This window comes from Pleurodeles waltl, chromosome 12 (genome assembly GCF_031143425.1).
Source record: "Pleurodeles waltl isolate 20211129_DDA chromosome 12, aPleWal1.hap1.20221129, whole genome shotgun sequence".
NCBI classification, from domain to species: Eukaryota; Metazoa; Chordata; class Amphibia; order Caudata; family Salamandridae; genus Pleurodeles; species Pleurodeles waltl.
This window is the reverse complement of record NC_090451.1, coordinates 586,195,105-586,221,283: the sequence shown is the minus strand read 5'-3', so window position 1 is coordinate 586,221,283 and position 26,179 is coordinate 586,195,105. Positions and strand designations below refer to the sequence as shown.

The 26,179-nt window shown below is 47.4% G+C and overlaps 1 protein-coding gene across 2 annotated transcripts in view; it reads right to left on the bottom strand.

Annotated features, from left to right (window-relative positions):
- Positions 1-26,179, bottom strand: part of HASPIN (histone H3 associated protein kinase) — an 854,350-nt gene that overhangs the window by 464,311 nt on the left and 363,860 nt on the right. For both annotated transcript variants that reach the window (XM_069217741.1, XM_069217740.1), the window contains exon 8: positions 598-807. In XM_069217741.1, coding sequence (XP_069073842.1) covers positions 598-807 — 210 coding nt within the window. The remainder of the gene's footprint in view (positions 1-597; positions 808-26,179) is intronic.

Genomic DNA, 26,179 nt, shown 5'->3' with positions numbered 1-26,179 from the left:
AAGAAAGACAATTGTAGAAGCCTATAATACAGGAAATAAAATCAAGAAACATCAAACTCATATTTCCCATAACAATGCAGAAAATATATGAAACACTGGTAATATTTTTTCATTCAACAATTTCACCACTAGAGGACTTGAGTTGGGGTTAAGGGACAGGGCTGCACGAAGGGTTAAAGTTGTGTAAGGGATTTTGTATAAAGAATAATTATGGTAAAGTTCGGAGTTAGAAATACAGTTAGGGGTAAAGATGTGGTTAGGTTAACGGACAGAGGTTTTAGGTATGGTCTTATGTCTAAGCTTAGAGTTATGTTAAAGGTCAGCGTTTTGTTTAAGTTTACAGCTGAGATTACAGTTAGGGTTAGGGAGCAACTGCCCAAATGTCTTCCTTCTGGCATTCTTCACAATGGTTTCTTAATTGTCAATCCAACATAAAATGCTTATTTTGGCAATAGGTTCTTAAAGAGTTTATTCACTTTTGCTTTCTTCATTATTACGTAGGAAGTATGTTTTTACGCCACCTTATCCCCTCTTTACATCTGCAGTATGCACTACATTTCCAGTCATATGTTGCATTTTGAATCCAAGTATATATACCTTAAGTGCAACCTGTTCTCCATTGCTGACTGTGTGGAACACTTCCCCGAAAACACCTTCGCCGATCTTCACACACTGCTGCATTTTTTTTGAGCCCATGCAACTGCTGAAAGAGATGGGTCCATCTTGCATGCACTCCTCATACACCTTTTCTGCATCAGTTATGTCCTCACCACACAATGATACATTTGCTAATGGAGAGAGCAGACTCTGCATGGTGGAAAAAGAAAGATAAGGTAGATTACAGGAAATATATTTCATGGGCTAGAGGTAGCACAAACTCTTTGCAAAGAGAATGCTAACATTTATTCATGAACATAGTAAATATTTTATAACTGTGTACAAGAATATTAAGCAGTGATTTCAATGTACTATTATGGGCTTCCTTTTAATTTGTTAAGTTTGTAAGAACACACCAGTGATCCTTATTGCACTAGATAACAAAGCATTGCCAATATTCCTTAGGATTGTGATGTTACAGAAAACATTTTTGCTGGATAAAATACCCACTAGTATGGACAAAGTGTGAGATGGAACGGAGAGTGATTAAGAATTTGTCAGTATGGGAAATACCTTGTTAAAAAAAAAAGAAGAAGATGTAAGAGACATTTACCCTGGAAGGTACATCAGCTAGGGAAATGGCATCAAAGAATGGGTTACACGTGTGTGGCTTAGCAAAAGGCACAAATGTACATCCAAACATGGAAAACTATGGTTCCCACTGAGCTGGACTTTCCATATTTCAAGAATAGAGCATTTGATAAGAAGGCTGTATTTGAAAATACAGCTTAGGCCCACACGGTTTGAAGCTTTGAATCTTGGGGAGCAGGTGGCAAGTGAAAAGAAAAGGAGGAAATTTGCATTAAACATCTGACAGGGACCAGTCATGGAGAAGTGTGGTGGAGGATGAGAGGCAGAAAAAGAGGAGAGAAAAGTAATTGAGACTACTGGAGCTTATCCTTTGATAAGGAGCGAGGAATTAGCAAAGGAAAAGCCCGAGGAGAAAGGGAAATCTAAAGGTAAGAGAAGTAGAAAGGAGAAAGACAATGCCTTCATAGACAAACTCCTCAGCATAAGACCACCCCCAAATAAAGCAGCTGCTGCGCCTAAAGTGACAGCTACAGAGGTAACCAAGACGGACACTGAAACCCCTACAAAAACTCAAGCACCCTCAAGTTACACAGAAATTAGTTTCACCTCCTGATCAGACTTCAGTGTCTATACCAATAAGCACATCATCTTTGTCAGGTAGAGCATTCACTTCTCCCACCGAGACAGTTGTTAGTACTCCACTTAGTCAAACCATTCCAAGTGTTCGCCAAGGTCCCAAACCAAGGCCAGGAGTGATGGCACTAAAACCTTCACAAAGAGAAAGTTTCGCCAGTTCTATGACGGGAAGTCAAATGTTTGTTGCAGTTCCACCAGTTAATCCACCAGTTAATCCAGCAAGCACCTCCCACACTGACTAGATGTCTCTCAGCTGAAAGAGTTTGAAGAAATCATTAAAGGAAATGGGGGAATGACTTCCTTAGGCCATTAAAATGAGAGCAAATTGCTCAACCTGAGCAAAGAAGCATTAAGAGCAGCCTGAGAGGGGCATGAGAAAATGGAGAAGGTGATGGATGAATGCGGAGTCAATTTAACACAGAGAAAGCGTTTGCACAAGAATGGTAGGATGATGATATGTGAAAAGGAATTAAAGGGGCTAAAGTGGAGTAGCTTGAGAACACATATATGAGAGTTGACCAAAACAGGGATCGGAGTGAGACGGAGAATCTTAGAGAATTGTGGTTCAAGAAGAAAAGGATGAAGGTGAGACAAAAGAAAAGGGTTGCCAAGCAGGATGAGGGAGAAGCTGCTTGGGAGGCAGTGAAGGAATAACCTTTGAGGGAAGTACAGGGAAGAACATATGTACATGTTCCATGGTCCCGGAGAGAGTTCTCTTCACAAATTCCCTTCTGAAGCCAAGAGAAGCTCCAGATAAGAGGTATACACAGATGGAGCAGATTGTTACAATTTCCAAGATTTTGTGGGAGGATCTGGAGGTGCTGTTTGAGGTAGCGGCTCCAAAGGATCTATGGGCAGAATGTAAGAGCAGCTGAATGGCAGACTCAGGAGAACCGTAGAGTAGCAGGAACAAAAGAACCTAAGTCCCTGGTTAAAACCAAATATGAGAAAGTCATAAAACATGCAAAGACCAAAGGGATATAAACTGGCCCAAGATTTTTCAAACGTCTGAAGAACCAAAAGAGCCAGTGCATGCATATTTCAAGAGGCTTATGTAGGTGTACAGGGAGCATTGAGGATGATACAAACAATTGGGAGATATCATTGGAGGGTTCCTCACCTCTTTTATGCAAGGGCTAAGACCTGAAATTAGCAATCATATTGTCCTAGGTGTCCTCTGCTGGTAGAGTAGGTCCCTTGATGAGAGCCTGCAGTATGCAAACTTTTACAGTGATATGCTAGAAGTTAAGTGAAAAGGGCTAAAGGAGAAGTACTTGATAGGCCAGACCCAGTTAGCACACAATGTTACAATGACTGGGCCCAAGGTATCCCTTCAAGGCCCCGAAATTGACCCTATTAATGGGATGAACATACACGGAGTTTCCATGATATATGAAGGAAATGCCCCGGGGATAGGTAGCGATTGAGGAAATACCCCAGGAACTAGCATAAGTGATTTAAAGAAAGTTACCCCTTGCCACATCTGCAATAGGATTGGAAAATGGAAGTGAGATTGTCGCTAAAGTCCTGATAGGGTCAAGATTGATGCCCAAGCTGCAAATTTCGCGGTGCTGGGAGCGCTTCCTCTGATTCCCAGACCACCTGTGTCAACTCCACACACCCCAAAATGAGGTATGTCACAAAATTCTCCTTGACCCATGTAAATGCAGGGAGGAGTTCTACATGTCCAAGCAAGCAATACGGTGCCCCATAATCCATTGGTACCTCAAAATGTTTTAGTTCCTATGAAGTTTGATCAGAGCCAATAAAGGTGCCCAGGGAGTGGGGGATGCATACTTGGTGCAGTCCTAGAAGTGGAACAGAGTGAACCGTAAGGGAATGAAGCAGTTAACAGCATTGATTAACTTTCCTGATACATACAGGAGCCACTCGCTTAACAGTTCAAACAACTGCAGTTTCAAATCTACCCATCTTGGGAAAAGAAGTGCAAGTTTTAGACATTACTAAACAGCAGCATATCAATTAGATGACTGCCCCTGGGAACGTCAGATCATAGTGAGCGACTTGAGTACCATACATTTGTTAGGAAAGGATCTTCTTTGTAAACTAAACTGTCTCATTAACTGTACGCACAATGGATTTGGGATTGAAACTCAAGCAGCGGATGCTGAACTCTAACTACAAACACTGAATCTGTCTTCAAACTGCATCTCTTTCCTTACCAAAGAGGCTTACTCACTGATTTGAAGAAGACAGAGAAGAAGTTTGGGATTTCACTGGACAGAAATCTGATGAAGGGTGCCAAACTCTTAAAAATAGTGCTTCAGCCCAAAGTGGTTCTCCCCAAACTATTCCTTACAAGGTGACCACAGAGGCCCTCGCAGGAATCACCCGTCACAGAGTATGACAGGACAATGCATTCTGTTATTGGGAGTCCATGTAACTGACAAATCATGGCCTTACAAAAAGCCAACAAGAAGCGGTAGATTGTACAAGAGCTCTGGAAAATTAACCAAATTGTTGTCACTTGGTATCCTGTGGTCCCGAACCCTGCCATGATTCTATTCCTAATTCCCCCAGAAGATGAATGGTTCACAGTCACTGCCCTTTGTGAAGTGTTCTTCTTGGTTCCCCCTTCACAAAGGGGCAGTTTATCTTCTCATTTTGATTCCAAGTGAAGGCTCTTATGTAAAGCTGTACTCCCTCAAGGGTATAAGGTAAACCCATCTATTTCAATCAGATACTTAAAAAGAATCTAGAAGTACTAAAGTTGCCATGTAGCTCAATCCTAATTCAGTACATCGATAAACGTTTGACTGTATCAACAAAGGAAGCCTCTAGACAGCACACAATTGCTCTGCTCAACCACTTGGGTGAGACTGGGCATAAAGTGTCCCCTGAGAAGCTACAGTATTGTAAAAAAAAAATAATGTACCCAGGACATCATATAGAAAAGGGAGTCTGTATAGTTAGCTATCGCTGACAATGGATCCCCAACTTCTCCTTTGCGGCAAAGCATATATGAGGCTGACGCACACTGATGACAATGACCCAGTACCAAAAGCTGAAGAAAGCATAGAAGCCTCCCAGAAGATCATAAATTTACTTTGCAGGACACCCGCTCTTGGAATGTCAGACAATATTAAACAATCTGCTCTCTTTTACCATAAGATAGAGGAGTGTGCTTTATCAGTGCTAACAGACCCATGGAAACACCAAGCATCCCGATAGGTACTTCTCAGGGACTCTTGCTCCTGTAGCAGCAGCATTGGCTGGATTTCTTGTGCTTGCAGTGGTGAGTCTTACAATTCAGCAAACCGAAGGAATCGGAAAGTGCTACCCACTAAATGTAATGTTCCTCATTCAACTGAAATCCTCATGACTCACACATGCACACAGTAAATGACTGTAGGACGCTGGCTCTGTATATACTATATCAAAGTAAGATATAGTGTGCACAGAGTCCAGGTGTTCCCCAGTGGCTGAAATAGATTACATTAATGCTCTGTTTGTGGTAGTATGGTCGAGCAGTTAGGCTTATCAGAGGGTAGTGCAAAGCATTTGTTGTACACAGAAAATAGAAGAAGGACACACTCAATGACTTAACTCCAGACCAATGGTTTTTAGATTATAAAAATATAGTTTCTTTATTTTTAGAACCACAAGATTCAAGTTGCAGTAACCACAGGTATTAACAGTACTTGGTTTGAAATAAGTAAGTAATACAGTTTTTGAATTATTGGCTAAAAGCTATTTTAAAACTGGACACTGGAATATTCAAACAGTTCCTGAGGGAAAGAAAAGATAGATCTGTTTACAGTTAAGTACAACACTTACAGTCTCAGTCTCCGGGTTTTAGGAAGTCCACCGGTTGGAGTTCATGTTAACCCCAAACACCCACCACCAGCAACACCGGGCCGGTCGGGTGCAGAGGTCAAAGTGGAGCTAAATTAACGTGGGCTCCTATGGAGACAGGGGATACTCGGAATCCAGTCAGCAAGCAGGTAAGTACCCGCGTCTCGGAGGGCAGATCAGGGGGGTTTAGATGAGCACTGGGAGGGGCACAAGTAGGCACCAAACACACAACCTCAGCAGCACAGGGCCGGCCGGGTGCAAACACGACCGAGTTTCCAATGCAGGTCTACGGGGAGACCACGTGGGTCACTCAGAAGCTTCAGACGGGGTCCAGGAGGTTTTCTCGGGCACACCACCAGGCGGACAAGGAGGAGGGCCACATGCTGAAAGATGAGATACCAGGGGTCGGTTTCTCCAAAGCCTGGGGGCAGTGGGTGCAGTGTGTCCTCTGCAGACTTCATTGTGGAGAGGCCAACCCAGGCAGGGCACTTGCTAGCAATCACCTGGGGACACTCTTTTGCTGGGTGGACCACCTGGACACTGGCCATGGGCGTCGGGTGCACAGGGGTCAAGACTCACGCACCCGGAGTGAGGTGAGAGTCCTTGGTTTAGGTTTTCTTTAGACAGAGCTGCTGTTCTCAGGAGTTCTTGGTCCTTTTAAGTGCAGAGCAGTCCTCTGTAGTTGGCAGAGGTCGCTGGTCCCGCTGAATGCATCACTGGTCGTTTTGAAAGCTGTTTGAAGCAGGAGACAAGCCGGTAGGGCTGAGGCCAAAGCAGTTGTCGTCTTTCTTCTTCTCTGCTGGGGGTTTTAGTTTAGCAGTCCTTCTTGTAGGTCACCAGGAATCCGGTGAGCTGGGTTCAGGGAGGCCCTTACATTGTAGATTTAGATGCGTGTTAGGGGCCAGAGGACAGTAGCCAATGGCTACTGTCCCTGAGGGTGGCTACACCTTCCATGTGCCCATTCCCTTTGGGGAGGGGGGACACATTCCTATCCCTACTGGTCCCTGTCCTCCAAACCAAGATGGAGGATTCTGCAGGGAGGGGGGGTCACCTCAACTCTGGACACCTTAGGAGTGGTCCTGGCTGGGGTGGTCACTCCTCCCCGTTTTCCCTAATCTTCCCGCCAGACTTCCCACCAAAATTGGGACTGTGTCCGGGGGTGGGCATCTCCAATAGCTTGACTGCCCTGGGGCACTGTACCAAGAGACTGGAGCCTTTGATGCTCACCGTCAGGTGTTAGAGTTCCTGCAGGGGGAGGTGTGAAGCACCTCCACCCAGGACAGGCTTTGTTTCTGACCACAGAGTGCACAAAGGCACTCAACACATGTGGTCAGAAACTCCTCTAAAAGTGGCAGGTTGGCACAGACCGATCAGTCCTACTCTAGCAGTTAGGCTAACATACAGGAGGTATCTCACTGGCGTAAGTGTAGGTTTATTGTGCTGAGAAGTTTGATACCAAACTTCCCAGTATTCAGTGAAGCCATTATGGGGCTGTGGAGTTCGTAATGACAAACTTTCCAGACCATATACTCAATTTGGCTACACTTGCAATGTCTAAGGATGGACATAGACACTGTAGGGGCATATTGCTCATGCAGCTATGCACTCACCTGTGGCATAGTGCTTCTTGCATTAGGGCTGTAAGGCCTGCTAGAGGGGTGACTTACCCATGCCACAGGCACCACCAGCTTACAGAAGCTGCAAGGCAGTGTACATGTGCTTGGTGAGGGGTCCTCTAGGATGGCATAATACATGCTGCAGCCCTTGGAGACCTTCCCTGGCCACAGGGCCCTTGGTACCATGGGTATCTTTTACAAGGGACTTAAGTGTGTGCAAGGGCTGTGGCAATTGTGAAAACAAAGGTACAGTTTTAGGAAAAAACACTGGTGTTCGGGCCTGGTTAGCAGAGTCCCAGCAAGTTGGCATCAACATTAGGCAAAAAGTGGGGGGCAACCATGCCAACAGTGGCACTTTCCTACAATGACAAACAGCCGCTTAACCCGCTATGAGAGAATAATGCGGGCTGCCGAAAATATCTCTATCATGAGATACAATACCCTAAACCCCACTTTCCTGTTACCAATTCCAGAGGGAAATAATGAGGGAGACTTTGACCATGACTATAACAGCATCACCGAGTTATGCACAAAACCAACGCCTGGCATTCTGGATGTAACCCCTTCCAGAATATGATCTTCCCTTGTTTTTCCAATGGATCTTGTCTGAGAGACTGACTCAGTATTTTATTAGATGCTTACGATATATGTACAATAAGGGGGGTTGTGCAATGATCCTACCTATGTCATGCAATGTCTGCATAAGTAGCTGAATTGATTGGCCTTACCAGAGCCTGTTGAACATTGGGAGGCCCACAAGTTACCATTTATATTGACAGACAGTATGAATTTGTGCATGATTTTGGCATGATTTTGGGCAGTTATGGTCGCAGAGAGGATTGCCTGACCTCCAGTGGGTTGTTATACAGTTACTATTCAGATAATAGGACTGCATACTAGAACAACAGAACTTCTGAAATGAGGGTGACTAGATCCGTCCTCATTAGGAGCTGTTGTGCAATTCCTGACTAGCTCACAGTGCATCACCTGAATCCCTAAACCTAAGAGGGTGGAAGGCGATAGTAGCAACCATAACACAAAACTCTGACTCCCAAGGAAGTTTTGGAAACAGATCTAACCCTTTCGTTGTATTACTCAAGCATGCCCAGGAGAAAACACAAGAGATACAACAAACGTTTCCAATTCATTTATTGAAACAATCGCAGTCTTACATAGAGAGAATGAGCTGCGATAATCAGGCAGATAAAACAAAGCATGGTCACTGGCATTGTGAATATGGTAAAGAGAATGAACAAACCAACCATGGCAAATGATTTATAGCTCTTCCTACATAACCCTAAGTCTATACTGAGAGCATAGCAGGAGTGCCCTCTGCCCGATCTAAGAGATTAGTTAAAGCCCCCATACGTTTAGAACACATTACATGGCGGACCTCTGATTGAATGACAATCCTTTGAGGAAGCTGGCAGATTAGCAACAGGAGAGCGGCATTTCAAACAGCATCGTTCCCCTACAGCCACGGCTGGAGTGCCCTTTCCGGGTCAGTGCATCGTTTATATGATCAAAGCTAAATGGTGTTAGACGCACAGCTCTGATGCAATATGTCTAAATATTTGAAGCTGTCTCCAAATGGGCAATGCAAGCACTTGCATGTTGTGTACTGTGTTTCTAGCTTTGAGCAGAATGTACTGGTTATGTCTAGAAAACTCATACAACATAGTCCTAGAATAATATCATGCAACCTAAGTGTGTAAAATGTCACTGCTAAAAAGAACTGTAGCAAAAATGTGTAAAATATAAAACAGAAAATAAAGCTAAAAATGGGGAACCAACTTGGGTCCAAGAGGTCCTTGCTACAGGTTACCTACATCAGACCTGAAACCAGAGGCAACCGCTAAGGCTATGCTGATGATTTATTTGATACTGTGCTTCTGAGGCCAGCACCTTTCATGTGGATGAGCAAAGCAATGTAAAAAGAGAAACTGTATCACACATGCTGTTAAATACTGCCCCCACTTTCAATTAATTGGGGGAATTGCAACATAATGCTCCATAAGTAGATAAAGTCGATTCGGGAAAAAAAGGATGCAAAAAGGATGCCAGTGACACATGGGTGTCCAGTGATGGGAGGCCAGTCCTCTTGGATTCGATTTTATGAGCTGATGTCCACTTTCAAACAGTACTGGCACAATCCCCATTTTTAACCAATGGCAGAGAGTTTGTGATAACACTATGCTACTTGTCAAAAATAATGTGGGCAAAAGGGTTGTGGCGACCAGGAAGCCATACCGGGAAGTCGGACAGTTTCTTCAACGGTCTCCAGATCCAATTCAAAGAGGTGCCCCAATGCAACCAAATGAGGCACTTCTTCGTCATTTTGTGTCCATTGACCCGCTGGGTCGAGGAATAGGAGATGTGATACTCTGGCAGTAATCAAACTGTTGTTGCAGGAGTTGATACCACAATTCGGGCTGCCTTCAATGAGATCAAGGAACCCAGTTCAAGAACAAGATAATGGAGTGGCAATGTACAGTGCTACAGACAGACCAGAGGTTCTACTGCAGTAGACCGAGGCTTCAGGCATCATAGAAAAACTGAATGGGACCATCAAAGCTAAATTTGCCAAGGCCTGTGCCTCTACATCTCTTAAATGACCTGATGCACTTTCTTTGTTGTTGATGGACATTCGAAGTAACTCTTCTAAGCAAACAAGAGTTGTTGCTCAAATGTTGCTGATGAGAAGACCCACTCAAATTATGTCAGTTTGAGCAGCTGAATATCCCAAATAACCTGGTACCTAAACACTGCAAGGGAAGGCTCATTTAATATATTTGGTCACCTATTAGGTTAATGCCGCTCGTCTAGCTGTCCGAGAATCTCCAGGGCATGACCTGAACCCAAGGTGATTGGGGTCACATAAAAAAACACGTCTGCAAGTCCTGTCTGTACAAGCATTGGAGAGGCCCGTATCACGTGATTCTGGTCGCTAACACTGCTAAGTGTGCTAGTCTGACAAATTGGATACATCCCTCCCATAACAAGAGGACAAGATGAGAAGAGGAGGAAGCACAGCCAACATCCACTGATGCCTCAAGTCATCCTAGGGTTGAGATTGCCAAGGCTTCCGAAGAAGACCAGTCTGAGGGCTTAGTCTCCTACAACAGAGCATCAACACGAAATGAGAACCAGGAGACGGTGGTGTCATCCAAGCGACAATTGTGATAATAACCAGAGGATTATGAATACATATTCACAGGGAGTGAAAACTCATGGAAAGCTGAATCAAACATGCCTAAGCACAGATGTCAGGAATCAGAAAGTGTCACAGCTCAAGAAAGTTCCACCTCTGTGGGTAAAACAGCCTCATCAGAGCTAGAAATCTAAAGAACCTCCATGGATCGTGTCTCACCTGAGGAAGGCAGGCTACAAACCTCTACAAGGCAGAAAAGACTATGGACAAATAAGAAAAGGCCAAAGACTATAAGGGACGTTAGCAAGTTAGCAGAATCCAAACTTGCTGATCAACCTGAGACTGGACAAGGCAAAGGTCACAGGACTTAGGAGCCTTATGCCTCCGGCTGATGCAGAATACAAATCACCATTGTTTTTGCAATAGGGCAGTGATGACAGGGCAGAGATCAGAGGACTAAGTTATTCACTCTGAAATTACGGACATGTTCTTCATCTAACATGACACAGTGACGCTACAGATTCTTGCTTGTGTTTTTTTTCCCAAAACACATTTTTATTGACTTTGTATAATGTATCGGTACAAACAACAGACTAGCATGTCAACAACAGCCATCATTAACTATCAATCAATCAATCACTGCATTTGTAAAGCGCGCTACATACCCGCGAGGGTCTCAAGGTGCTTGGGGGGGTGGGGGGGGGGGGGGGGGGGTTCTACTGGTCGAAGAGCCCGGTCTTGAGGAGTCTTCTGAAGGCCAGCAGGTCCTGGGTCTGTCGTAGGATGGTGGGGAGAGTGTTCCAGGTCTTGGCAGCGAGGTAGGAGAAGGATCTGCCGCCGCCGGTGGTTTTTCGGATGCGGGGGACTGTGGCGAGGGCGAGGTTGGCTGAGCGGAGGCTTCGGGTGGGGGTGTGGCAGCTGAGTCGGTTGTTGAGGTAGGTGGGTCCGGTGTTGTGCAGTGCTTTGTGTGCGTGGATCAGGAGCTTGAAGGTGATCCTTTTGTTGACGGGGAGCCAGTGCAGGGCTCTCAGGTGGAGTGTGATGTGGCTGCGGTGGGGGACATCGAGGATGAGTCGGGCCAAGGCATTCTAGATGCGTTGGAGTCGTCTCAGGAGCTTGTTTGTAATTCCTGAGTAGAGGGCGTTCTCATAGTCGAGTCTGTTGGTGATGAGGGCCTGGGTAATGGTTTTTCTCGTGTCGAGGGGGATCCATTTGAAGATCCTGCGGAGCATACGGAGGGTGTTGAAACAGGACGCGGAAACAGCGTTAACTTGCCTGGTCATGGAGAGAGTGGAGTCGAGGATGACCCCCAGGTTGCGTGCGTGGTCCGTGGGTTACGGGGCTGTGCCTAGTGACGTGGGCCACCAAGAGCCGTCCCAGGCTGATGGGGTGGGTCCGAGAATGAGGACCTCCGTCTTGTCTGAGTTCAGCTTCAGTCTGCTGTCCTTCATCCAGTCGGCTACGGCCTTCATTCCTCGGTGGAGGTTAGCTTTGGCCGTGTGGGGATCTTCGGTGAGGGATATGATCAGCCCGGTGTCGTCGGCGTAGGAGATGATGTTGAGGTTGTGTTGTCGTGCGACGCGGGCGAGGGGGGCCATGTAGATATTGAACAGTGTCGGGCTAAGGGAGGATCCCTGTGGGACGCCGCAGATGATCTTGGTGGTTTTGGAGCGGAAGGGTGGGAGGCGGACGCTCTGGGTTCTTCCGGAGAGGAAGGATGTGGTCCAGGCCAGGGCCTTCTCTTGGATACCGGCGTCATGGAGGCGTGCTGATAGGGTGCGGTGGCAGACCGTGTCAAAGGCTGCTGAGAGGTCCAGGTGGATGAGGGCGGCTGTTTCTCCTTTGTCCATCAGGGTCCGGATGTCGTCAGTGGCGGCGATGAGGGCGGTCTCAGTGCTGTGGTTACTGGGAAAACCAGTTTGGGAAGGGTCCAGGATGTTGTTGACTTTGAGGTAGCGGGTCAGCTGTTTGTTGACAATCTTCTCGGTCACTTTTGCCGGGAAAGGGAGCAGGGAGATGGGGCGGAAGTTCTTGAGGTCCTTGGGGTCTGCCTTGGGCTTCTTCAGAAGGGCGTTGATCTCGGCGTGCTTCCAGCTTTCTGGGAAGGTTGCCGTCTCAAAGGAACAGTTGATTGTTTTCCGGAGGTGGGGCGCGATGGCTGCGCTAGCTTTGTTGAAGACGTGGTGAGGGCAGGGGTCCGATGGGGATCCGGAGTGGATGGAGTTCATGGTTTTGACAGTGTCTTCGTCGCTGACGCTGGACCAGACGGTCAGGCGACTGGTGCGAGTGGTAGTCGCAGGGGTGGTGGACTCGGTGGTGGGTGCAGGGGGGGTCGGGGTTGAAGCTGTCGTGGATGTCGGTGATCTTGCGGTGGAAGAAGGTGGCCAGGGAGTCACACAGGTCTTGAGATGGCGGGATGTCATTGGTGATGGAGCTGGGGTTGGATAGTGATTTCACGATGCTGAAGAGCTCTTTGGTGTTGTGTGCATTGTTGTCTCTAGGCAGTCCTTGAAGGCGGTCTTCTTGGCGGTCCTGATGAGTTGGTGATGTCTGCGGGTGGCGCTCTTGAGGGCTGTGTGGTTGTCTGGTGTTCGGTCGTGGAGCCATTTCTTCTCCAGCTTCCGACAGATGTGCTTGGAGATCCGGAGGTCCTCGGTGAACCAGGCGGCTTTCTTGTTGGTGTGGTTGGTTGTAAAGGTCTTGAGAGGGGTGAGGGTGTTGGCGCAGTCGTTGATCCACTGTGTGAGGTTGGTTGCGGCGGTGTCTGGGTCGGTGGGTGGTCTCAGGGCGAGGGCGGTAGTCTGTTGGTCCTCGGTGACCTTGCCCCAGCAGCGGCATGGTAGCTGTTGGGTGCGGTGGTGTGTGGTGGGTTTTCTGAAGGTGAAGTGGACGCATCTGTGGTCGGTCCAGTGTGGTTCGGTGGTGTGGTTGAAGGAGACGTGGGGGCTTGCGGAGAAGATGGGGTCGAGCTTGTGTCCAGCGGCGTGAGTGGGTTTCATTACGAGCTGTTTGAGTCCGAGGTTGGCGAGGTTGTCGATCAGGGCGGTGGAGTTGGCGTCGTCGTTGTTCTCGAGGTGGAAGTTCAGGTCCCCAAGGAGGATGTAGTCCGTGGAAGCGAGGGCGTGGGTGCTGATGAGGTCGGCGATGGTGTCACTGAACTGTGGGCGGGGTCCGGGAGGTCTGTAGATGAGAGTTCCTCTGAGGGTGGTGTTAGGGTCGGTGTGGATCTGGAAGTGCATGTGCTCGGCGGCGGTCAGGGTGTCATCGGTGTTTGTTGAGATTTTGATGGAGTCTTTGTGGATGATGGTGATTCCTCCTCCCACTCCGTTGGTGCGGTCTCTGCGGGAGATCTTGTAGCCCTGTGGGATGGCTATGGAGATGTCTGGTGCTGAGGTGGCGTTCAGTCAGGCCTCCGTCAGGAAGGCGACGTCGGGGACGGTGGAGTCTAGGAGGTCCCAAAGTTCGATGGCGTGCTTGCGAGCGGAGCGGGTGTTGAGGAGGATGCAGCGGAGGTGGTTGGGTTCTCTGGCTGGTGGTGTGGAGGGTTGGATGCTGGTGAATCTGCAGTTCCGGCAGGTGAAAGGCCCCTGGGTGCGTTTTGGGGTGGCCCGGTAGCAGAGGTGGTCTCGTCTGGTGTTGAGTGCTTGGAGGGTGCTTGCGTCGTAGTGCAGTCTGGCGTTGTGGGGGGTGCGGGTTCCAGGGGTTCTGGTGCTGGGTGCGGTCCAGGCTTTGCGGCCTCCATATGAGGGCAGAGGGAGGGAGGAGCAGCTGGGAGGTGGGAGCGGGGTGGCCAATGGGAGTGAGGGGGCGGGCAGCAGGGGCTCAGCAGCAAGTGAAAACCCGGGGGGAAAAACGGTGGGAAAAGACGGCGGAAAAGGGTCAACAGAGCACAGGGGTACAGAAAGCAAAACACAGGGGCACAGAATGAAAAAACGAAGTGGCACAGAAGCCAAGCGCATGGATACAGAAAAAAGGGAGCGAGTAGTCAGGCGGCAAAAGCAGCAACAGAGACTCAATCCACATGGGGCTGCGTGGCAGATGGGGGGAGCGACCTGCCTGGTGACAGGGTCAAACTACATCACAGCGAGAATAAGCTGCTGTTACATTTGGAATGTAACATAATATGTAAATCGATCTCCTTCGCAATTGGTAGTGGTGGAGGCAGACAATACCGGGCCCCCAATGTAGCAGTGTCCTTATCAGGAATAAATTCATGCATCTGTGGAGGCAGTAGAATCGTCCTTAGTAGACTAATGTTGACTGGAACTACACCAGGATCCAGAAAATCAGCAAGGAGCTCCCCCACCCCAAAACCACAAGATCACCTCCCACCTTTATCATACCTACACTGTTTCAGCTGCATCTGTTCTGCCACCGGCCATTCATTCACATCGCTTACCCATCGCTTTAAACTGGGACCCTCTTGATCCATCTAGCTGAGTACCACATAGCACTTAGTTAGATGGATCAAGAGAGTCCCACATAGCACTTAGCTAGCAGCAGTAACAAGTGCAAAAATGTAAATGCCATTTTCTGGCCATGTTGCCTATGGATGTCTCGCAACAGGCAAACGCATAAAGCGGCAACATATATTAATTTGTCTTTGTACTACTCTTTCTACTGCTATGTCTTTCTAAACAGATACAATTACCAAAATTCTATTATAGCCTTATAGCCCACCGAATTGGGCTGTAAGGCCATTAAAGGCCCACTCCAGCTTTAAACAAGGCAGCGGGCCTTTAATGGCTGGTATAGCCCAGCTATGGTGGGATATAAGGCTATTAGAACATTCCGACACTAGAAGACAGAATGTTCTATTAAAAAAAACAAAAGGCCTCACAGAGTCTGAGGGGATTTAAATCAGCTCGGGCTCCATGAAGCCTTTGCTCACAGCTGTTGAAGACACACATTGGAATGCTGGCGCTCTGGGCTTCTCCCAGCCATTTGAAGAAAAGAGCACTCATTGTTTTCAATAGATCTCCGAACATTCCAATGTTCTAATAAGTTGTTTCATTCCGATTATGACAAGCGTATGGAAGATGTACCAATTATGACTGATATGTGGGCAACTAAACATGTTTATCTCCCTTACACAGCCTTTATCTCAAGGGATCAGCATGAGAGAATGTTCATAAATGAGTTGAACGAGAAGAATGGTGAACAGAAAGAGGAAAGAAAAGTTAGTTCAGAACACATTATTGGGAAAGGTAATGATATTATAAAGGAATCACCCTTAAGGCTGAGCATTGACATTGCCAAGAAGGGATTTTTTTCCTCAAGAGTATTTCTTTATTGACAAAACAACTATGATAAGGAGGGACGAGGAAAACAAAACCTGTTGAGGTATTGGGGTGGAGCGATTGACAGCATAGTTACGTGGTCAAAGGCAGGACCTTTGCAGAATTAAAGATACCAAAGTCATAGTCATCTACCTATGTGGCGAGTCAGCTTATTTCCAGTTGTCACATAACTGGGTAGGCACTAGTTATGCAGCTTTAGCTTTCCCTACAATCTTTCACTTTAAAAAATAGATTTTCCTCTTGATCGTTACATAAAATGAAGTAAACAAAACTTTTTATCAGATCCTTAGTGATATTTTTGTAACACTCATACCATTAACAGGGGTTGCAACTGTAGGAAGGTAGCCTCTTTCTAGCCTTGTTAACCCCACTTTTGGCCTGTTTGTGAGTATATGTCAGGGTGTTTTTACTGTCTCACTGGGATCCTGCTAGCCAGGGCCCAGTGCTCATAGTGGAAACCCTATATTGTCAGTATGTTTGATATGTGTCACTGGGATCCTGCTAGCCAGGACCCCAGTGCTCATAGGTTTGTGGCCTATATGTGTTCCCTGTGTGCTGCCTAACTGTATCACTGAAGCTCTGCTAACCAGAATCTCAGTGTTTATGCTCTCTCTGCTTTCAAAATTGTCACTGCAGGCTAGTGACTAATTTTACCAATTCTGATTGGCACACTCGAACACCCTTATAATTCCCTAGTATACGGTACACAGGTAATTGGGGTTCCAAGAGATCCCTATGGGCTGCAGCATTTCTTTTGCCACACATAGGGAGCTCAGACAATTCTTACACAGGACTGCCACTGCAGCCTGAGTGAAATAACGTCTATTTATTTCACAGCCATTTTACATTGCACTTAAGTAACTTATAAGTCACCTGTCTAACCCTCACTTGGTGAAGGTTAGGTGCAAAGTTACTTAGTGTGTGGGCACCCTGACACTAGCCAAGGTGCTCCCACATCGTTCAGGGCAAATTCTCCTGACTTTGTGAGTGTAGGGACACCATTACACACGTGCACTACATATAGGTCAATACCTATATGTAGCGTCACAATAGTAACTCCGAACATGGCCATGTAACATGTCTAGGATCATGGAACTGTCACCCCAATACCATTCTGGTATTGGGGGGGACAATTCCATGCATCCCCGGGTCTCCAGCATAGAGCCCAGGTACTGCCAAACTAACTTCCCGGGGTCTCCACTGCAGCTCCTGCCAACCCCTCAGACAGGTTTCTACCCCCACCCAGGGGCCTGGGCAGCCTTGTCCCAGGAAGGGAGAACAAAGGATTTCCCATGAGAGAGGGTGTTACACTCTCTCCCTTTGGAAATAGGTGTGAAGGGCCTGGGAGGAGTAGCCTCTCCTGGCCTCTGGAAATGCTTTGAAGGGCACAGATGGTGCCCTCCTTGCATAAGCCAGTCTACACCGGTTCAGGGATTTTCCCCCCCCACCCCCCAGCCCTGCTTTGGGACGAAACTGGACAAAGGAAAGAGGAGTGACTACTCCCCTGACCAGCACCTCGCAGGGGAGGTGCCCAGAGCTCCTCCAGTGTGTCCCAGACCTCTGCCATCTTGGATGCAGAGGTGGGAGGGCACAATGGACAGCTCTGAGTGGCAAGTGCCAGCATGTGACGTCAGAGACCCCTCCTGATAGGTGCTTACCATTGTCAGTAGTCAATCCTCCTCTGTGGGCTACTTAGGGTCTCTCCTGTGGGCATCTCACCAGATAACTAATGCAAGAGTTCACCAGAGTTCCTCTGCACTTCCCTCTTTGACTTCTGCCAAGGATCGACCGGTAACTGCTTCAGGGCGCCTGCATAACCACAACAAAGTAGCAAGAAGACTACCAGCAACTTTGTAGCGCCTCATCCTGCCGGCTTTCTCTACTGTTTCCTGGTGGTGCATGCTCTGAGGGCTGTCTGCCTTCATCCTGCACTGGAAGCCAAGAAGAAATCTCCTGTGGGTCGACGGAATCTTCCCCCTACCAACGCAGGCACCAAACTTCTGCATCACACGTCCTCTGTGTCCCCTCTCATCCTGGCAAATGTGGTCCCTGGAACACAGGAACTGGGTCCAAGTGTCTTTCGACAGTCCAGTGGCCCTTCTGTCCAAATTTGGTGGAGGAAAGTCCTTGCCTCCCCACGCCAGACAGTAATCCTGTGTACTGCGTGAACTGCAGCTGCTCGGGCTTCTGTGCACTTTTGCAAGACTTCCTTCGTGCACAGCCTAGCCCAGGTCCCAGCACCCCATCCTGCACTGCCCAACTCGCTGAGCTGGACTCCGATGTCGTGGGACCCTCCTTTGTGACTTTGAGTCGACCGCTGTCCTCAGATCTTCTAAGTGCCTGTTCAGGTGCTTCTGCGGGTGCTGCCTGCTTCTGCGTGGGCTCTCTGTGTTGCTGAGCGCCCCCTCTGTCTCCTCCTCCAAGGGGCGACCTCCTGGTCCTTCCTGGGCCCTGGCAGCACCCAAAATCCTCAACTGCAACTCTTGCAGCTAGCAAGGCTTGTTGGCGGTCTTTCTGCGTGGAAACAACTCTGCATCCTCCAGCATGCCGTGGGACATCTTCTGACCAAAGGAGAAGTTCCTGGCACCTTCCGTTGTTGCAAAATCTTTGGCTTCTTCCACCCGGAGGCAGCCCTTTTGCACCTTTATCAGGGGTTTAGTGGGCTCCTGCCCCCATAGACACTTGCGTGACTCTCAGACTTGGTCCCCTTCCTTTACAGGTCTTCAGGTCCAGGAATCCGTTTTCAGTGTTTTGCAGTCAGTTGTTGTCCTTGCAGGATCCCCTATCTCGACTTTACTGTCTTTCTGGGGTAGTAGGGTAACTTTACTCCTACTTTTCAAGGTCTTGGGGTGGGGTATCTTGGACACCCTTAGAGCTTTCTTACACTCCCAGCGACCCTCTACACACTACACTAGGCCTGGGGTCTATTTGTGGTTCGCATTCCACTTTTGGAGTATATGGTTTGTGTTGCCCCTAAGCCTATTTCTCCCTAATGCATTCTGTTGTGATTCTACATTGTTTGCACTACTTTTCTAACTGTTATTTACCTGATTTTGGTTTGTGTATGTTAATTACCTCCTAAGGGAGTATATCCTCTGAGATACTTTTGGCATATTGTCACTAACATAAAGTACCTTTATTTTTAGTAACTCTGACTATTGTGTTATCTTATGATATAGTGCTATATGATATATGTGGTATAGTAGGAGCTTTGCATGTCTCCTAGTTCCGCCTAAGCTGCTCTGCTATAGCTACCTCTATCAGCCTAGGCTGCTAGAACACCTTTATTCTACTAATAAGGGATAACTGGACCTGGCACAAGGTGTAAGTATCACAAGGTATCCACTATAAGCCAGGCCAGCCTCCTACAGCAATGAACAATGTTAAGATTACAAAGTCATCAATTTTAGTAGATGCGTTTGCAACTAATACAGCAGGTGCTTAAACAGTTGTTAATGAGGAATATTTTGCTATGATAGGTATGACTATACAAAACCGTCTGACGTTGGATCTGCTACTCACAAAAGACTGAATTTGAAAAGTCATTCATGCTCGAGAATGTTGTGCTTAGATACCAAGACTAGATAACTAACTTCATAATTACATCGCTAACATTACAAACATTATACAGGAACTAGTTGAATTGGAAGAGACGTGCATGGGAAGGAGTAGGCTCTGCATTTGGGTCTACTGGAAGAGGGTTTGCTAAGATAGGAGAGTGGCTTGGAGGAATACTACAATTGCTTTTAACGCCTCTTACTAATTGGTGTTGCACAAGTGCTTCTCTTCCTAAAAGTTTGCAAAGGCATTTCATCAAGCAATGGAATGACCTCTTGATGTACAGGTTGAAGAAACACAAAGCTATCTCTGTAACACCCTGAAGAACCTAAGAGAATCCAGAGGGGGGAGGGGGGAGAGTTGATGAATGCTATACTGTAAGAGATATAGAGTAATGATTTAGAAATCGGGGGATGTAAGCTATTTTCCTTTTCGTTAGCTTACAATGTTTTAGAAATCAAGCCTCTGCTAATATAAACTGTGATTACACTGCCTTCCATCTTGAATGATGTAGTACACCACATGGTGATAAGTATTAATGTTTCATTGTTCTAAATAAAGAATTTTGAGCTTTGCACTAAACGACAGTGTTCCAAGACTCACCACACTGCACCTAACCAAGGACATCCCAATTATCACAGACTATTGCTTGTGCAATGTATCAACTAGAGTGCTGGAATAAACTGACAATGACTGAATTCGATGTAAAATTATCAGAGAATCTTCAAATGTATTCTGTAGTAAAGTGTTTCTTCTTGCTTGCTACTCATTGATACATAGCCTGAAAACCACGTAATTGTGCAGTAACGTATGAAAACCGTTGTCTAAAGGCCTACAAAAGGGCATATTCTCCACTGTAATATGGAACCCCACTCCCTACTTTGAGGGAAATCTAAGCTTGATTTTGTATTGAACTTTACGGAGTTCTCTGTACGTATGATTTGTGTTCTCTATTACTAACCATACTTATGCAGTATTTAATGTATTTTGCTTAATAATTCTTTATATAAACTCCTTAAAATCTTGACCTGTGTCAGACATTCTTACAGATAATGCTAAAGTTCTGATTCTTGATTTGGGCTTGTCTGAATGAGAGATAGGTCATTACGGGGAGCACTAGAGTCCAAATAGGGATTACACCGCTCCCGGCCTGAACTACTGGGGCGCTCTTGGTAAGATAATGAGAAACTGGTTAGTGCGCTCACATCAGACTGCATCTGGAAAATCTTGAGCAGCACCTCTGTGCAGAGCTTGGTGGCACTGCTCGGCTCCGCATTGAAAGGTTGCCTATAGAGGTGCCAACCCGATATGCTGAAATCTGTTTCTTTAGTGACTTTTCCACGCCAAAAAAAGCAGAGCCACACAAAAACCAATGCATATGGATGATCTGTGTGGGGTGTATAGCACGATCTTTTGGGTGAAAGCCCATTTCGCAGAGCGGGGAAGACAGGAGGGCCGGTGAGTAATCTGATTAGAAGGAGTCTCTACCAGAAAAAGCGTTACCGAAGATAAGTAATTTGTGCTTCTGACAGAGACATCTAATTGCAGATTCCTAACATTAGAATGGATACCTCAGCAATATCTCCCCAGAGATGGGACTACGAACTTGCTAGAACAAAAAGTAATTGAGAACCAAACAGGCAAAGTGCCCATCTCTACGGATCTGGCTGTTCAATCTAGTGTTTTCTGAACAATCATGTGGCAGCTTGACAGTTGCCCAGGACAGGGACCAGGCACGTTAACATCATAGTAGTAGCCTTGGCCTAGGTGGAGTGAGCCCGCAAGCACTCAGGAAGCTTCTTCTTCTCTAATGATTAGGATAATTGTATGTACAGTATAATCCATCCGGAAATGGACCGTTTCTACACCGTGTTTCCCTTCTTCGCTCCAGTGAACCCAATGAAGAGTTGATCGTCCCACAATCGTCTTTGATGCAATCAATGGGTCCAGCTGATGGAGTCTCTCCTATTAGGAAGGATGAGGTGGCGTGTAGAAAGCAGGCAGAGTGGTGCTCCAGCTGACCTGGAAGGCTTAGACCACTCCTAGCAGCAGAGGCACTTGTCGGAGGGCCAGTTTTTCTAAATTGGTATATGCCGGGTGGACAGACAGACCCTTGAACTCCATGACACTCCAGGCATATGTGAAAGACACTAGAAAAATGTGTTTAATGGTCAAGACCCGCAAAGAGCCGGTATGCAGGGGCTCAAAGGGAGAACACATCAGGTAGGGAAAAACCAAACTAAGGTCCTATTGGAGCATTGGAAAAAAAAGCAGGCAGAAAGTTGCAGCGCTTTCAAACAATGTCACAGCCAGTGACAAACAGGGAGGGTATATTCGACTGCCACAGAAAAGCTGAGATAATTGATAAGTAACTCTTAACAGTGCTCAGAGCAAGACCGGGCTGGGCTAAAGAAACAAACAACAAACGCTCTGACAATGGTGCAGAGAGTGGTCCACATGGCATGACAAACATCAAGCCACAAACTTCTTCCAAAGGCAAACGTACATGGAAATAGTGGAAGGACACCTGGCTGCCAGGCTGACATCACCGACTTCAGGACTGAGAGATCAGAAACTTTCAACTGTCACCGCTCAATCTCCAAGCATGAAGGCGGATGGTTGCGCAGATCCAGGTGAGAAACCCTGCCCATTTCAATTGACTGGAGGTCCTCCCAAAGGGGCAGCTGACCGGAGGAGTGATGCTCATGCTCAGGAGTTTTGAATACCACACCCTTCGAGCCAAGTCCAGAGCCACAAGGATGACTTGAGCCCAATCATTCTTCATCTTCTTGAGAGCGCAGGGATATAGTGCTATTGGCGGAAAGGCATACAGGAGTCCCGAGCCCCACTCGAGACGCAATGATTCTTTGTGCAGAAGCCATTTTGGAAACACCAGTGCGCAGAAGTGCAGACATTGCGAGTTCTCAGCAGTGGCAAAGGGATCGAGCCAAGGTTCTCCCCACTTTCAAAAGAGACCTTGCGCAACCTCTGAATGCAGACGCCATTAGTGATCTGCTAGGCATCAACAACTGGGTTCATCTGCCCTAGCATTCAAACAGCCTGCAAGGTGCAGCATGATCGAGAAGATTTCCTGGAGCTCTAGCTATGACCAGAGGCAGAGACACTCTTGGCACAGGATCTACGACCCAACCCCTCCCCGTTTGTTGCAATACACATGGCAGTGGTGTTGTCCATGAACCATTGAACCAGCCGCCCCTTCATGCAGGGATTGATGGAAGGAAGGCTTTCAAAGCCTACCAAATCACCCTCAACTTTGGCAGAGTTATGTGGAGTTGCAACTCTGCCGGAGACCAGAGTGCTCTGATCGCCAACTCTCTCACGTGGCAGCCACAACCCAAGAGTAACATATCTGTCACCACTGTAAGCACTGAGTGGGGAAGGCAGAGGGGTCTGCAGCTGACCCAATTGTGGACTGTCAACCACCAATGCAAATCTTTTGTAGTACCCTCCAATATCTGGCACAGGTCTGAGAGATTCCTCTGATGCTGTGCAAACTGGAGCTTCAGATCCCACCACAGAACCTGCATATGCCATTGAGCAAACTGCACCAGCAGGATGCAGGAGATCATGAGATCCAGCATCTCCCCAGAGTCAGTCTCACCAAAAACCCAGCGTAAGCACTGAATCATCAGAATAATAGCTTGAATATCCTGGACTCACTGACTGAGGATAGTCGTGAAACTGCACTATCTCCAGAATGGTTTTGATAAAAGCAAGCGTTGAGTTGGTGTGATTTGGGCACATTGATAGAGAACCCCAGCGACTGCAAGAGACTTGCAGCAGTCTGGAGGTGTGTGACGACAGCATGGGACAAGTCTGCCTTCCGCAGCCAGACACTGAGATCGGTGAAGAATGGAGCCCATGACCTCAGCAGAAGGTCTGCAACCACCTCCATCATGTTGGTGTATGACTGAGAGGCACTAGTAAGGCCCAAAGGAAGCACAGCAAACTGAAAATACTCAGGACACCACTGCGAGCCATAGGTAACTTTTCAGGGCCCGCAGGATGGGCATATGAAAATACACACCCTGCACATTCCATGCCATCATCCAGTCTCCAAGAATCATGGCCTGAGCCAGAAAGGGCACCTTGAATTTCTCTTTCCTCAGGGCATAGATCTAGAATAGGGCGGATGCCTCTGTCCTTTTTCAGCAACAGAAAGTAGCAGGAATGATAACAATGCCTTGCTTATTAGACTAGCACTCTCTCAATGGCTCCTTTGGCCAAAAGAGCCTGCACTTCTTCACTGAGTAAGACGATGATCCTCCTTCAGCCGTTGTAAGATAGTGGCGAATTATAGGTTTTGTTTGGTCTAAAAATGGTAGGGCCTACCCTTTCTGCACAAATTCAAAATGAAACACCCACTTTTTTAATGTAATAGTCATCCTCTGGGGCAGGTGGTGCCTGACCCTGCCACCAAAGTTATGGGTGTGCTGGATGGGGACGCACTAAGTTTTGAGGCTGCGGGGCGCAGGTGGGGTGGACAGGGGAGCATGCTGGATCTGCCTTCCACATCTTTTGGGATTTGTGACCCCATCGTCGAAAGGACTGGACAGGCTGATGTCCTTGGTAGGACTGATATTGCAGACACCTATAGTCTCCCCTTCCATGGCTGCTGTAGAAGCAAAGGCCTGTTGTTCGGCAGGGTCGAAAGGGAAAGGCTAAGGGACCAGGCAATGACCCTCCTCTCAAAGAAGCGCTCGAGCACCACATCGGCCTTAACACCAAAGCGATGATTGGACATCCCCCGAGAACCCTGTAGACCGTAACCAGGAGTAGCGACGCAATGCCACCGTAGAAGCACTTGCTCTATGCAGCAGTCTATGGTGTCTGGATCGCACTGGACAACAAACTATGCTGCATCTCTGCCATCTACCAAGGCTTGGTTGAGGGTGGCATGGCCCTTTTACGGCAGCATGGGAAGTAGATGCACAACCATATCCCACAACCCATGGAAGTATCAGCCCAGGAGGCATAAGGTGCTCACCACCTGAAAACAAGGCTGGTGGAAGTGAATATGTGCTTCCCTAAGGTGTCTAGCCTCTTGGATTTCCTATCTGGTGGAGTGGTAGTGAATGAGCTATGGATGACGTTTGCAGCAGTACCATGCGCTCAGGGGTTAGTAATGAGAGAGGAAGGCTGGGTTCCCAGGGGAAGAGTGATGCCAACGGACCATCAAAGGTTATACCCTGGCCCCACTGGAGGACGTCTGTGAGGGATTAGCTCAAGGGGAGCAAGGGCTTGGGAGAGCCTGCCCCAGATTGAAGCACTTCAGTCAATATGTTAGTCTAGACTTGGAGAGCAGGCAGCTGGAGGGTGAGGAACTTGGCGCATCACATGGCAAAGTATGGCCTTCCTCTGAAGCTTTATTTGAAGATGAGAGCACACCAAAGTATGGATGGATGCCTAAACGTTGGTCTCACCCAGCTCCTCGTACCAATTCTCCTTGTCAGGATCCTCCTGAAAGGGACCATACACCTCTTTCTCGTCAACCCCCCTCAGGATGACAGGGTCTGTCAATGTAAGGAAAGTCCAGGGGATGGCAGGGCCTGGACAGCACCAGCATCAAGTGGTGCAAGGGCAGCACTGAATTGGTATCAGGGACGATAACAGGCTAGATATCAAGCAGCACCAGAGAAGGTACCAGATGGAATGGAGTTGGGAGTGGATGGCGGCATTCGTGACAGCGGCATTCCACATCCAGGAATGAATTCTGAGGGCCCGGCTAGCATTGAGGGCAAGCCCATCAACAGTGACCTAAGTAGGGCCCCTCTTGACTCCGTGGGACCCAAAGGCACGCCAGAAGGAGTGGACGGTTCGAAGATACTGTGCTTGGGGCTGTAGAACTCCAAGCTGTGCAGGCGTCGCTGGGGAGCTCGGGATAGGGAGGAAAGGGCCCTTACTCTGGCTCCACAGGTGTAATCCGGGAGCAGGGCCTAAACGCACATGGTTGAATGGGTGGAGCTGATGAGTGCATTGACTCCTTCCGCTTAAAAGGTCTTGAAGCATGAAGTTGATCACCTGTGGTAGTAGATCATCGAATAGACCAGAGACCTTTCACAGGAGTGCGAATGGCTTAGAGCCTTCTGCCGCACCACCAAAAGCTTCATCACTCACTTGCAAACTGCCTTCCAGCGCATGACTTGCACCCTGTGCAGACCTTGGGGTCATGCTCCAACCCCAGGGTCTAGAGACAGAATAAGTGAGGGTTGATCATAGAAGTCTGTAGCAAACCATGCAAAGTTTGAAACCTGAAGGGATAGCACACTTGGAGAAAAGTTCAAAAATGACATAGCCAAATGTAAAATAAATGTTGGTCAAAACGTGACTGAGATAGCTCTCCAGATAAATGCTGTTGGCGTGGAAAGAAAGGAACTAAAGTCAGCGCGCCAGGTTGGCGCCTTTGTAGGCAATGTAACGTCATTTACCACACTGAGAAAACCACCACCACCTACTGGCATACAGAGGTACTGTTCAAGATTTTGCAGATACAGTCTGACCACCGGGGAAATATTCTAAGGTGAAGTATCTGTGGTTATAAGTCTCTATCAGAATTATGGAGCACATGACCCAGTGATGTGCTTATTTATTTTAACAGAGAGATCTAACCAAGTAGGGACCCTCACTTTAGTCAGGGCAATGGAGATACACACTTAAGATAACCCCTGCTCACCCCTTTGGTAGCTTGGTACAAGCAGTCAGGCTTATCTCAGAGGCAATTTGTAAAGATTTGTACCAACACACACCGTAATACAGTGAAAACACAACAAAATGGCCACCACACAGGTTTAGAAAAAATAGTAGATATTTATCTAAGCAAAATAAGACCAATATGATAAAAATCCAACATACACAAAGTTATGAATTTAGCAAGATTAAATAGAAAATTAGTG